Source organism: Colossoma macropomum, unplaced genomic scaffold, assembly GCF_904425465.1.
Source record: "Colossoma macropomum unplaced genomic scaffold, Colossoma_macropomum, whole genome shotgun sequence".
In the NCBI taxonomy this organism is placed as follows: domain Eukaryota; kingdom Metazoa; phylum Chordata; class Actinopteri; order Characiformes; family Serrasalmidae; genus Colossoma; species Colossoma macropomum.
In genome coordinates, this window is record NW_023494796.1 from 28433113 (window position 1) to 28448281 (window position 15169).

General features: G+C 40.8%; 1 protein-coding gene across 1 annotated transcript in view; it reads right to left on the reverse strand.

Annotated features, from left to right (window-relative positions):
• Positions 1–2650: 2650 nt before the first annotated feature.
• The window catches only part of arhgef40 (Rho guanine nucleotide exchange factor (GEF) 40), a 54621-nt gene continuing 42102 nt past the window's right edge, over positions 2651–15169 (reverse strand). Inside the window, exons 20-27 of the mRNA XM_036583244.1 lie at positions 14785–14874; positions 13428–13634; positions 13009–13194; positions 11314–11494; positions 6527–6637; positions 4084–4193; positions 3711–3757; positions 2651–3562 (exon numbers count right to left, since the gene is read on the reverse strand). Of these exons, the coding sequence (XP_036439137.1) occupies positions 3731–3757; positions 4084–4193; positions 6527–6637; positions 11314–11494; positions 13009–13194; positions 13428–13634; positions 14785–14874 (912 nt within the window). The 3' untranslated portion in view covers positions 2651–3562; positions 3711–3730. The remainder of the gene's footprint in view (positions 3563–3710; positions 3758–4083; positions 4194–6526; positions 6638–11313; positions 11495–13008; positions 13195–13427; positions 13635–14784; positions 14875–15169) is intronic.

Here is a 15169-nt window from a genome sequence, read left to right on the forward strand (position 1 = left end):
GGATTATGAGTGCTTGAGTCAGAGTTAGTGTCAGCGCTAACAAAGCTGAATCCAGAAACTCCGGAAAGGAGTCGTGGAATCCAGCGCTGTGCTAGATTAAGAGCGCTCAAGGTTTAATAGACTATAATAGAATATGCAAGGGCGGGGTTCGCCAATTACATAACTCATAAAGAATAAAAGCAGAAAGTCCTAGCATTTCCTCTTATGCAAACCATCCTTGGATTTGGCTGGCGGAGCTGCCATGACAATCAAAGCCAGCTGGATCCTAATGCAACTCATAGACTGAGCTAGGAAAAATCTCTTCTTTTCACACAGTGGGAGAGAAAAAAAGAGAGAGGGAGAGAGAGAGAGAGAGAGATGGTGGGTATGTGAATTCATATGGCACTAACTAACAGCACACAATAACAGGCAGATCAGTGTGGAGAGATCTGCTCAGCTCCCAACTCCAAGAGGCTCCGCTGTGTGACATACTGGAAGAAAAGGCTGAAGTGAGAGTCAGTAAACAAGTAGCCCACAGTTAGGGTTTGCGTGCAACGTGTGAAATGTTGCCCGGCAGTTTTTCTCCACTGCATGAGGAAAAATGATACTGAGCCAGGTTCTTGTACATTGGACGGCACCACTATAAGGGAACAATAATGAACTGGCTTGAAAATAAAAGATTTGGCCTTTAGCTGAGCGTTTGAAAAATGACAGACTCATTGTCTCCAAGCCGATTCTGCGCAGTAGCACCACCTGCTGGACGAAACGTTTAAAAGTTTCAAAGTTGAGGAATTTGGATTTACATAAAAGACAAAGCACCACAGAGTCATTTTGATACATGGGTTCCGTCCTGGTTCTGTTTATCTAAATCAGAAACACAAATATAGCAGAGTAACGTGTTCATATTTCGTATTGCTGGTGTTAATATAGTGCAGGGTGGGAGGCAGCAGAGTTATGAACTATGTAGTTACAACACACACGAAGATCTTCAACACTACATGATTAGAAAAAGACGTAAGACTGTGTCCCAAACTGCCCTGTTCACTATATAGTGCACTATTTTGGGGTTCCGCCATTTTGTAGTGGTGTCTGAAAACACAGGGCAGATCCAGCTCACTCCAACGTGTGCTCTAAACATGGGCGATACCCATAAAGCACTGCATTGGTTTGCAGATTCATGTGCGACTGAAGTGAGCTCTTCTCACGTCATGCAGTCAGACTCGGTTATCGTCGACTGGTGGCGTCACGTTTATAGTGTTTATACGACGGAATCGCAAACCCGTATGACGTGGAGTCTGAGACTGTTCACTACCATCACCAATTCTGTTCCCTATAATAGTGAGAGGCCATAAGGTAGTTAGAATTTTCTGGATGGTTATTTCGAGATAACGAGGTAATTATCTTGTTATCTCAAGATAACAAAGTTGTTATCTTGAAATAACGAGTTAGTGATCTTTTTATCTCAAAATAACAAAAGTTATTTACGAGGCCTCAAGTGAGCTATAATTTTTTGGATTGCCATCCTGAGATAATGAGCTAATTATCTTGTTATCTCAAGATAACAAAGTTATCTTGAAATAACGAGTGAGTTATCTTGTTATCTCGCGATAACACAAGTTATTTCTGAGACCATAAGGTAGTTATAATTTTCTGGATTGTTATTTTGAGATACTGGGTTAATTATCTTGTTATCTCAAGATAACAAAGTTGTTATCTTGAAATAACGAGTTAGTGATCTTGTTATCTCAAGATAACAAAAGTTATTTATGAGACCATAAGTAAGTTCTAATTTTCTGGATTGCTATCCTGAGATAATGAGTTAATTATCTTGTTATCTCACGATAACAAAGTTATCGTAAAATAACAAGTAAGCTATCTTGTTATCTCGCGATAACACAAGTTATTTATGAGACCATAAGGTAGTTAGAATTTTCTGGATTGTTATTTTGAGATCATGGGTTGATTATCTTGTTATCTCAAGATAACAACGTTGTTATCTTGAAATAATCAGTTAGTTATCTTGTTATCTCGAAATAACAGAAGTTATTTATGAGGCCATAAGGTAGTTATAATTTCCTGGATTATTACCTTGAGATAACGAGTTAATTATCTTGTTATCTCAAGATAATAAAGTTGTTATCTTGAAATAACAAATGAGTTATCTTGTTATCTTATGATAACAAAAGTTATTTATGCGACCATAATGTAGTTAGAATTTTCTGGTTCGTTACCTTGAGACAAGTTGATTATCTTGTTATCCCAAGGTAACAAGGTTGTTATCTTGAGATAACAAGTTAACTATCTTGTGAACTCAAGATAAAGTTTTTATCTTGAGATCACAACATAATTAACTCCTTATTTCGAGATAACAATCTAGAAAATTATAGCACCGGCTCATGGCCTCTCCGGACCTCCGTAGTTCCACACAGTGATGCAAAGTTTCGAATGTGGGGTGAAGTGATTGGGGACGATTCGGGACACGGCAGCTCTGTCTTTTCATCCACTGAGGAAGAGCAACGTTGGGGGTGAAGCTGTAAAATCCACAGATCCAAATCTAGAAGGTATCTGCTGTTTTTACATGTATTGCTGCTTTACATATTGTACTCACTTGCCAATCCTTCCCATCCACACATACGAGTTATAGTAGTAGGCACTGTTTATTTATTCTTACTGAGGTTTTTTTTTTTTTTTGATAATGTAAAATGACATACGCTTAGCTTTATACAGCTTTAGTGCCTTAAGCGCTGATCGTGTTTCAGTCTGCTTGCATAGACACAGATCCTCAAAACAAACCCTTATTTCATTGAAATGCATATGTCACATGCTCTGCTCTGGACTGCTCCACTCAAAAGCACCATTTCTTTAATACGGCGAAAAATATCTGCAAAGGAAAAGCCCGAAGAGTCAATAGCTGCAATGATCTGGCTACGCAGCACACTGGAGTTTGTCCCAGCTGCGACTTTTGAACTGATCTTTACAGATTCTGTGCAGATGAACTTTTCATCCCTTTTAAAAAAAAAGCAAACTGCTATTTGGAAACTTTACGCTCCTTGTTGTATCAGCAGACGGTGAATAGCGGTCGGCGTCTTTGAGTTGGTACCAATATAGCCAGTGTGTGTGTGTGAATAAAGTCTAAAAATAGCCATCAAGAGACAACAGCAAGTCATGTGTACAGCAGGATAACTTTAGGCCTATAATTAGTTGGTGTAATGTCTACATGTTTTCGATTAAGGAAAGGAAAGACAAAAGAAGGGTCTCATATGCCCCTCATACAAAGTTATGGATGGCATAATATTATCTTTTGAACCGTGAGTGTGAGTCTTGGCACGCCACTTTAAGCAGCTAGTCCATTAGAGCCGGCAGTGTCCGAAAGCCTGAAACACTGCTGAACGCCCCAGTACCTGGAAATCAGTTGCCAACACAGCGACGGACAGCGGCAGAGCCGAGTGTGGAATGTGTCATGGCCTCCAAACCTTGATATACTGTATCGTGCTGTGTTGTTGCTGAGTCATTGTCCAGTCTCTTTTAATTTAGTGTTTATCCAGTTGTTCCTGTATCCAGTGAAAGTCCATTGCTTTTGATTCTATTCAAAGAGAGACACAAAAGGAAGAGGCTGTTCTGAACACGGGTTTTAAAAAGACAACACAAATAATTAAGTAGAATGTGAAGGTAAAACTAATGGCAGATATCTACAAAATCCCTAAAATGAAAGGGTGAGGAACGAGACTAACGTTTGTGGTTGAGATGATGTTCACACGGACGTGGACGGCGATGAGTTCTGAAGAAATACAAAAGGATAACGATGTGAACAAAGAGATCTTTGCTTGATTGGGCGTGAAAGACAGAGAACGAGAAACAGAAAAAGGCAGAAACAGTCGCAGCCCGGAGGAGACGGGATTGTAGGTCCATCAAATTGGAAACGTACATTATATACATGGACAAGGAAAGTGTCTGTATATATTAGCTGTACAGAATATAATCAGTGTATTATTTATGCCACTTTGATATTCCATAAAGATTTCTCATTTTATTTTGCAGTAAATATGTAAATATATTGTATATGTGTATCTGTAGACTCCTGTGGACGTGATTTTGAGACCCCACCTGTGCCTGGCCAGTCTGTGCTGAGCTTTTCTTCGGGTCTCTAGCAACAGCCGGAGAACCTCCTTCTTTCTGACTGCCCACCGAGGAGGAGTCTGAACAGCTACTCTGAACTGAGAGGGGATAAAAAAAGATTTGATCTCATTTTGCTGGAGGAAAAATCTTATGTCATATCCATACGGAAAACCCTGATCCAGATTCCTAAATAAGCATGAGATGAAATCAACAGAGACACCCAGTGGACAACGTGCAGACAGCCCCATCAAAGGTTTGGGGAGCTTTTCAGGATGTTTTATGTTCTTTTTGTTGGTGCGCAACAGCAAAAACTGTACAACTGAAGAAACAGCTGAACGCACTACCCCTTGTTGTGACGTCAGCACTCATCGTCTCGCAAACTGTCCAGTTGTTTAAACCACCTTTGGGGTCAAAGATGTTCCATGCATACTTTTAACAGTAGTTTGGAGATGAAATCTGTCAAATGACTTTACACTTCTGGGTGTAATCTGCTTCTGTCAGCTTCAAGTTCATCCTGTTATTAGTAAAGTTTCAAAATTTCACCATAAGCCTGAAGATGACCATGATTTTAATGAACAGTATCCCCTGACCAGCCACTTCATTAAGTTCACCTCCTATATTTTATCAGCTCCACTTACTACATAGGTGCACTGTGTAGTTCTACAGTTACAGACTGTAGTCCATCTGTTTCTCTGATACTTTGTTACCCTGTTCTTCAATGGTCAGGACCCCCACAGGACCACCACAGAGCAAGTATTATTTGGCTGGTGGATCATTCTCAGCAGTGACACTGACGTGCTGGTGGTGTGTTAGTGTGTGTTGCGCTGGTATGAGTGAATCAGACACAGACACAGACACAGCAGTGCTGCTGGAGTTCAGTCCACTCACTGTCCACTCTACTAGACACTCCTACCTTGTTAGTCCAACAGCGTCTCTGAGGTGTTTAAAAACTGATCCACTCGCACCAGCACAACACACACTAACACACCACCACCACGTCAGTGTCACTGCTGAGAATGATCCACCACCCAATTAGTACCTGCTCTGTGGGGGTCCATGGAGGTCCTGACCACTGAAGAACAGAGTGACAAAGTATGCAGAGAAACAGACGGACTACAGTCTGTAACTGTAGAACTACAAAGTGCTCCTATTAAGGTCAGTGGAGCTGATAAAATGGACAATGAGCGTAGAAACAAGGAGGTGTACTGAATTTAGTGGTTGGTCAGAGGATATTGTTCATCAAAATCATGGTGTTAGCTTTCTATTGAGATGTTGAGAGTTTCACTGTACTTTTCAATTAAGAAAAGATACGTTACTTGCAAAGTTTTGGGTCTTTACTAATACTGATGAACTTGAAGCTGAGAGACGCAGAACATGCACAGAACTGCAGAAGTTATTTGACAGATTTCATTTCCATAGTACTGTTACTGCAGTGGCTGGTTGGTGTATCTCTCATAGGATTTATTGGACTAGTGTTAAATAACACACAAGTGCATGGTTCCACTGATTAAACTACCATTTTTTTAAATTTCTGCATAATTACATCTTTAAAATGTAAACAAAACTATTAAAAGTGGTTTGATTTGAAACGCTCCGTTATCAAGTAAGAATTAAGTAAGGTGATAGGAACCAGACGTCTGAAGAATTCAATGCCAAGTTGTAACATATAAACAATATAAACATTCATCCATCCATCATCTAAACCGCTTATCCTTCTGGGTCGCGGTGGGGTGCTGGAGCCTATCCCAGCTGTCATTTGGCGGAAGGCAGGATACACCCTGAACAGGTCACCAGTCCATCGCAGGGCAGACAGACAGACAAACACATTCACACACACACACCTAGGGGCTATTCAGCATGTCCAATCAGCCTGACTACATGTCTTTGGACCGTGGGAGGAAACCGGAGTACCCGGAGGAAACCCACGCAGACACGGGGAGAACATGCAAACTCCACACAGAATCGACCCTGGTCGCCCAGCCGGGAATCGAGCCCAGGCCATTCTTGCTGTGAGGCGACAGCGCTACCCACTGCGCCACCGTGCCGCCCACATATAAACATATAAACAATAAATGTTTATGATAATCTATTCCCTGATCCCTGTGATGTTGTTCTAGGATAATTTTGAGATCAAATTTTAGCCTAAAATGTATTTTTTTTTAAATCCATTCATGGCAGAGGGGTACATAAAGGGCGTTATACGACAGAATAACTCTCAAAGAAATCCTTTTTTTTTTGTTGTGGATTTATGACAATTTTACTATTATCATATCACAAAAACTCAGAAAGCAAGTGTACCATTTCACATCAAACCACTCTGAATGACTTCGTTTATGTCTTTGTGATTTAATTATGCAGAAATTGTCAGAAGATCATTGGAAGTGTCCTTTAAAGAGTTTTAAAGACGAATATGCAAGTGTTTATATTTTACCTCTGTCATTCAGGCTGAAACTGGAGTCCAGCTCGGAGGCCTGAGTGCCTGCCACATCCAACAGCAGCTTGCTGGACACTCCCATACACAGAGATTCCTTCAGGCACAACTCTAAACACAAACACACGCAAAATATTCAGTTACATTATACACTACACGTCCACAGGCAAACATCCTACATGAAAAATGAGCAGTACAGATAACAGTCAGTCCAGTTTTGTGTCCAAAGGCTATTTTAGTTGCCCACTAATGTACTGAAGTACAAGCACAAAGCTAATGTAGCAGATGGTGGGCTCAACCGACAAGTGTCTGCAGCCTCTTTCACTTTTATAATAAGCACTTATTTAGTTTATTACTTATGTGTATCTGAAGATTGAAATGTTTCAGATTCTAAAACAAACCACCCTCTCTAGCTCTGCTGTCGTCAGCGCCGGTGTGAGTTGCATCCGCTTTCAGACTCCGAGCTATTCTGTGGTTTCTGGCAAAAATGCTCGGCTCTGACGTAGAGAATCTTTCATCCTCAAGAAAACTGGAAGACGTGAGCGACTCACTATAACCTGTCGACCTGTTACCGCTTAAATCAGCATTTCATTCCCGCTAACAAAACTCTCCCCGGCAATGAACAATAACATTTAGAATATCAGCCAAGAGCACAGCGTTAGCAACACAGAGGATGCCGCTGACAGTGCTGCATTTTATTTTCTTTTTATTTGCCTAAATATTAAGATAATCCATACATTTCATTTTTATTCCGTATTTAACTCCAAACATCTCTCGTTGGTTAACGCTGGTTATCATACCTGTTTTTATTTTTAACGAATCTGCAGTTTTGCTGTATTTTTAGCCTTCCTACAATGGGCAGGGTTGCCAGGTGCAGCAAAAAATCTCCAGCCTTAAGTTTCCTTGAAAGCTGTTCACCAGACGCTGAAACTTCATCATTTATTCATATGACTGCAGTTTCAAACTAGCCCTATTTGGCAGGAAAACTGCGGACCTGGCAACCCTGTTAAGTTTTGGATGAAAACAAAATATATATATATATATGTATATATAGATAGAGAGATAGATATATCTGTATCTATATCTATAGCTAAGAGAGCTCTCCTATTGGCTCTGACTTCAAAAGCTGAAGAGGAGGCCTAAAGTGTTAGACAAACTACCAGCATAATTCTGAGGTGACAGAGGAATCAACCAATCACGTTTTGATTTCCAATGGGCGGGACCAATTTAATGAGAAAAAAACATCACTCTAGGCCTTCTGGAAGTTCTAGATATGTCACTGCCTGAATATGAGTGGCAGCCTAATCTATAGGTTGTTTGAAATGTTAAACAGCAGCAGAAAACTGAAAGAGTCACTGTGAAACTGCCAGGTCAAATATACGCTGCTAACAAACAAAGAACCCTGCAGAGCTGTTGAGAGAAGTTAGCATCATCACTGAGGTGGGTTTTTCTTCATATTTTGATCAGGTTTTGCCTTTTATGGTCCAAATGGAAGGCCTAGCTCAAACAGTCACGGTTCCCCACTGGGTCAACACGCTGTACTAAACACTCCATAGCTAAACCGATTAAAAATGAAAGCGCACGATTCTACATATCCACGTCTCCCTTCGGTGCATGTGAGCTCTGCTCTGATCGGAACTTGTTTATTTGACAGGAAGAACTCCAGTAATGTGTAAATGTTAAAGATGATTGGAAATGTACGGTAATGGCATTTCTAAAAAGGGGATGGAAAGGAGGGCATGGCATCCCCCCTCAAATCGAGGCCTACAGGTGTTGATTAGCATTGTGAAAACTGCATGTTTAAATCATCACACTTCTAATCTCAGACTTGCTTATGTGCTTTCTGACGCTGTACTGGCTATAAAAGTGAAAAGTACACCATATGAAGTTTGATTCCTCGCAATTCCACTGCCATGTTTCGTCCACCATTCTATAACTGGCATGAGATCATGAGGTTTCTCTCTCAAATACACAGCGATCTGCCAGCTACTCAGGGTGTCTATCACAGACAGAATCTGCCGCTCATTTGACTGCCTCATCACGCTGCGTGGGTGGCAGACTGTGCGGTAGGGGAGACAAGTCGCAAGGGGCAGTTGGCTATGGGCTTGGGAATTGGTTTGGAAGAGAGAGAAGAAAAAACAGCCCTAGTCTTGTCCAACGAATAACCAATTTAAAGGGCCCATATAACAATAATAATTAATAATAATAATAGTAATAACAATAATGTCATTTTCTTGTTATTTTGTAATAAATGAGTTCATATTCTGGTCCATACAAATCTGTATATGGGAAATTTAAGCTGAAAAAACCGTAAAAAAGAGTAGCCCAAACCCACACTTGAGTAAAATATTGTTATTTTGATGAAATGATAACTAGTACCTTTCCAAAAACCATCTTGAGTACAAAGAGAAAAACAGGAGGTCAAGAAACTGTTCAAATACTAAGAAGCTACAGTAGAAGTTCTTAGCACATCCAGCATCTAACAGCATAGGAAGGTGCAGGTATTTTGTTTTTTTAGGACTTATTCTTCTCATTTTTGGATACTTTTGGTCCAAAATATAATTATACACAGTACAGATGCTGTCACTAAGTATTTAAACACAAAATGTAACTGTTATTGACTAAAATATAACTGAGTGAACACCGATTCCTCACAAACATCTCCATGAGCAGAAATAAACGTACAGACATTTCAAAATACTTAGGAAAGTATAAATCCATACAAAATTCCTATGAGTGAGTAAATGTACCTAATTAGTATGTTCGCCTGGCCATTCACACTGAAGTTATAAGCGGTGTTGTTACTGCAGACAGTGGCTGAAGTTTATTGTTTCTGTTTGTGTTCGAAATTTCAGTTTCTTTTGCACGTTTAAGCTCGTTCTTTTGAATGTGGTGCACCTAATTTCGCTTACAAAACGGCCAGAATTTGGTCGTTTACAACCTTAAAGGCGCACTAACCAAAACAGTCTGTTTAATTCTAAGGGGTAAAGTGAGTGATGTAAATATGAATGATGAATTTTGTACTTCAGAAAAACAAAAAAAAAACAAGATGTAGAATATGAGGCCTTTAAGTCGGCCAGTTTGGCTGTCCAGCAGTCAAGCAACTTCATTATAACTTATACTACGGCTTAAGAGTAAAACCCAAGCAGAACTCTCCCCACATCTGGTTAATAAAAGACTTTACAATTGAACCTGTGAGGCCTGTCGCTGCACCAGCCCATCATGTGTACCTGCTATTTTCCATTTATTCCACTACGATATGTTTGATCAAATATATACAATTTTTTTCAGCACACTGTTTCTCCAAATAAACAGTGGTATGTTTTTTTTTTGTGTCGGAGCAAAGACTGACCTCATATTCCGGGCTGGTCTGAACAGATGTTTCACTTTTTCACCAACAAAATCAACAAACACCTCTCAGTTACAGTCTCCATGCAACAGCTTCGCACCCAGACTGACAGACGATATAATTAAACTTCCACTGCTCTCTTAATCACACATATATAACTGGGTCAATCAAGGCAAAGCATCATTATTTAAGTCCATGTTAATTAAGAGGATCAGTTCTCAATTAATTAACCACAACTTTAGATGGTTAGTGAGTAAATGAACCTCATTCTATTGAAACTTTGCGGAAAGAAGAAGGAGACGCTAAATGAGATGTGTGTGTTGAAGTATGTTCTTACATCTCACATGTGAAGCTGCTAACCTGCCAAATGGACACAGCAAACAGCCGGTAATAACATTTTCAGTAATAATCAAACAGAAAATGTTTGCTAAACACAAGAGTTTGAGTTCGTGACGTGTTAAATGACTAACAACACAAACAAAGCATTTCGTGGAGAGCATTTTAACAGCTCCATCACCACCTGGTATGGCAACCGCGCTGCCATCGAGCGGAAAGCTCTGCAGAGGGTGGTGCGGACAGCCCAGCACATCGCCGGGGTCCACCTCCCAAATCTAAGGGATTCTAAAGGACTCCACCCAACCAAGCCACTGTCTGTTCTCACAGCTGCCGAGTGGGAGGAGGCGGAAGCAGACAGTAATAAAGACATTCTGATGGAGCTTGTTTTGTCCACCTGCATAGCCATAACAAAACGCACTGCTTTTTAAGTGAAAGACTTTCTTTAGGCTCAAACAAGACAAACAAGATTAATTGTGGGAAACGACACAATATAATGTGATTAATAGTGATTACATATTTGAATATTACATATTGAGGTAAGTGAGGTAAAATGAACGTGAAATTCCTTCTGCAACTAAACATGCAGTTAATCATGTAATTGTGTAATTACATTTAAACACTGTAGCAAAACGGCAGTAATAACACTCACCTACTAAGTTTCAAGCCCTAAAGATTTTAAGAACTTTTTTTTGGTTTAAAAGTAGTTTTATCACTATTTCTACCTTTTATACTGTTTATTATTCATAACTACAGATGACTCAAGGAGTTAAAGACATCAAGAGGCAAATGGTGTTTAGATGCAAAAGGCTAAAGGTGAGAGTGTTACAACCAGGGCCTGAATGTCAGTGCAGGATTGTGGGAACTGCACATCATTTTTATCGATTCCTGCACATCTTATACTTACAATATGAGAAATTCCTGCAGACATTTAAAGCAACGTTTAATAATGTTCAAAAAAAACACCGGAACCCAAAAGGGCTGGCCGTTAGTGCAAACAGCAGTACCCTCCCCAAAGTGTATGAATCCCCCCTATGTGAAGAATTTAAGGGGGAATTCCCCCCCTCCATTCTGAAAAATCAATTTCAGGCCCTGTAAAACCTGCCTGTGTTATGGATGGCGTGTGTCCACAGGAGCTGGGCGATGTCGTGGGTCCAGGCTTCTCTGTCTTCTGGAGAAGCGGCCTGCAGGGTGAGACAGTCTTTGGTACGAGACGCCTGTCTCACCCACACCTCAAACCTCAGACCTTCCTCGCCGACACTCTGGGTCAGACCCATCTCTCCTGTCTGAGGCAGAGACAGAGTGTGTATGTTACTCTGCTATGTTTATGAGGACGAACTTCTGACATTATAGCAAGTTGTGGCTGGAAAAATGCGTTTTACACATGGGCACATGTTCAGTTTACGGGTAGGCATAACATTATTTAGCTACATTAATAAGTAGCTTAATGGCAACCACGATCATTAGGGCTGTCACAAGCAGTTATATACCACAAATTATTTTGATGATTAACTGAGTAGTAAGAAAAAAAAAGGCAATAAATAAAAGTGGATTTAACCAAACAATAATCTGGGCCTTTTCATGAGATGATCATGAGCTCCCTGACATCACAGCCACCAGCCAAGCTGTCGTAACAGATCGAGCAGTTAGTGTTCTCCTCCAAGCGTGTTGAGCTGCCCAATGACATTTTATTAGCAGCAGTTCGAAAAGATTCAGTAGCTTCACATGACTTTGGGGAAGCAAGTGCTTCCTTTCACCCACCCAGCTTGGTGGAATCATGCCGAACACTGATGGAAAAAATTCAAAATATATACAGTACTGTGCAAAAGTTTTAAGCACCTAAAAAATAGCATCTAAAAGGCACTAATCTAATAAGGGTCTCTTAATCTGGGCAGTAAGTGTCACTTTCATTTTCACACTCAAGGTAGAAGACAACCGCAAGTTTAATGAAGGGCAAGCAAGAATATTAACATAACTGGGCCTGGAGAGGTCAATCATACAAAAGAGTAAACAGCAAACAGTCCAAAAGCACAACGTAAAATTTGTAGTCGAGGTCAGAATAAACAAAGTCAAATACCAAGAAAACTATAGAATAAAAGACACAGAATTGCAGGCAGATGACCAAGCAAGACTTCGTGAGATGTCGTTGTGTCCTCTGAGATCAAATGCTAAACAAAATGTCCTCTAATTAAGAGTCAGGTGGAAGTCTAGGCTGGTGTTCAGGCGACTGTGACCTCTTCACGGAGGGGAACTGTCGGCAGCAGATGTAGCAGTACGCATTTATTTGCTTACAAAAACATTAATATTAGAAGAAACAGAAATAGCACTAACATAAAAAGTAGTGATGTATGTCACTGTGTTTATATATTTCCAAACCTTTCCTTGAGGAAGCAAAATAGTATCTATAGTTGTCAACAGTTTGGCTAGTCAATGCTTTACTATTCCTTTTTAATATTTGTCTGCATTTATTTTAATGATATTTGGTGATTTTACAAGTAAAACACACTTACTGCCGGTATAAATGGCTTTAAACAACGTGCTCAGGTGCCTAAAACTTTCGCACAGTCCTGCATGTATTTGATCACCTGTCATGTTAGTAATTGTAATTCAATAATAACTTACACAGTGTGAAATGGTAACTGTTAACAGACTGAATTCACTCTCAATACTATATAGTATAGTGTTCTTTTTTTTAATTAAGTATTTGAATTTAATCAACGAATCATGACAGTCCTGACAATAATAATACAGGTGTTTGTGTGTGTGTGTGTGTGCCTGTGCGGTGCGCGTGAGTGTGTACCTTTATGCAGTGTTTAAAGCTGTACACACTGCGTCCAGGGCTGGGAGTTTTGTGTTTGGTAAAAATGACGCAATGCTGGTAAAGGAACACGTTCCTCATGCCGGTCTTCTTCCTCCGGCCGCCTACGCACACACACACGCACAGCTCGCCCTGTCGTACCAGCTCCCCACGCTCCGCCACAGGCACCTAAGACACACACACAAGTGTAGGAATTCACACAACAGTCCACTCTGTCAGGTACTGGCCTTTATTAATATCTTTATAAACTGTGCCATATGGTAGAGAGCTGCAGTCACCCAAACATGAACCTTGTCTTGCAGCCATCTGACCACCAGGGGGCAGCACTGTTATGCAATAGTCTCTCATTCAACTCACAAACCCTGTTATCATCCATAATCACTGTGCATTTGCATTCTCACCGGACAGCCCGTGATGAGGTCGCTGGCCCGCAGGTCTTCTCCGTGGCGCTGGGTGTGTCTGAGAACGGAGAGGGCGGAGTCGGGGGCGGGGTTTAAACCGCCCAGTTCCTCGAGGATCTCGCAGTAGTGCTGCAGCCTCTGAGTGGGAGCCGACAGGCACTGAGGAAAGGAAACGGTGGCGAGAGCAGGGGAGAAGAACAGCTTCGCCTGGAGAGGGAGAGAGAGAGAAAAAGAGAGAGAGAGATAGACTTACTGCACTCCCACATTTGAAAAAGGCTCAGAGTTGAAAAGTTGGAGAGGTAACAGTAACACTGCACTTCCATCAATATTAATCTGCATGTTCTACTGCAAAATAGTTTACTGGACAAGAAATCAAAATGGTGTCACAGTGGGTGACATTTGGCGTGAAGTTTACACTGAGTGGGCAGTCAATCTAAAGCAGGGCTGCCCAAAGTGAGGCCCAGGAGGCAAAGACAGCCTATAAGGACCCTTTATTTGGCCGGCCAGAAAGGCTACCCAAACCCCACCACCAATGAGAGAGCAAACACATTTCTATATTATATAAAACATTTTAAATTCTTATTTTTACATATTTTTAAGTATTTTAATAATAAAATATAATGCAATTTGATAAAATTGTACATTTTTAAGAACTTCATCTGAAACCTACCACCTTTTTGGTATACTGTTTGGTCTTTTTGGCCGAATACAAACACTGCTTTGATCTAAAGTCTTCAAGTGTCTGTTCTAACCTCAATAAACAACATCAGCCTAGTCACATCGAAAGAAAGTTTTATTCTATGAAATCTATGTGAACAGTGTATAAAATGAGCTTCACGGTAGCCTGTACCCGGATGCTGAAGGCTTTGGCCCAGTCCCATTTCACCCCTCGTCCCTACCACTTGGCCCTTAGCCCTTCATTTTGCATGCTGACATCTAGGGGGAGGCCGTCCTAATTTTTGTTAGGATGGAGCTAAATTTCCAGTTCCACCTTAAATAGTCCAGCAGTTCTGACACCTGAAGTACCACAGTGTAACCGCTGCTCCATTTAAGGTGGAACTGGAAAAGGGGTAGGGGTAAAAATGAGAAATAGGACTGGGCCTTTCTGTTTCTTTCCTTCTCATCATGGTTTATGGTCCCTTCCACTTTTTATCTGTATATCGTCAGCAGTTTAATGAACCACCTAGTGGACGCAACCGGTACTACCACAGCAGTAGCATCCAAACGCAGCCAAGAATCCCCAGAGACCGTCCACTTCATTACACTCATTACCAAACACATGCTGGCTCTTTAGTTCCTTTTACAGCTGCACAGCGTCAACATGACCGTTTTGAAACAGGTGAATTAAGTAGCTCACCTTGAAGAAGTCAGCAGCTTGGCTGACCAGCAGGGAGTCCAGCTCGGGCTTCGTACGGATGTAATGGGAGTACTGCAGGAACTGATCCCTCTATTAGTCAGTGTGTGTCAGAGAGTGCGTGTATGTGTGTTTATGAATGAGAGAGAAAGAGAACAAGATTTAAATGAAATAAAAACATTAGGAAAATAAAAATATCAATACAAATAAATTTGGCGACAAACAGGGATTTTTGCAGGTATGGCTTAGTCTGCATAATTTAGTTGTTAAGATGTAGACAAAGTAAGTCAGAGTGGTTTGGTGTGAAATGGCCCATTTTATAGAGACTTGCCACCCCAGAGTAGTTCACAGTGGTGGTGAAGGGAACCAGATGTCGTTCAATGCCTCT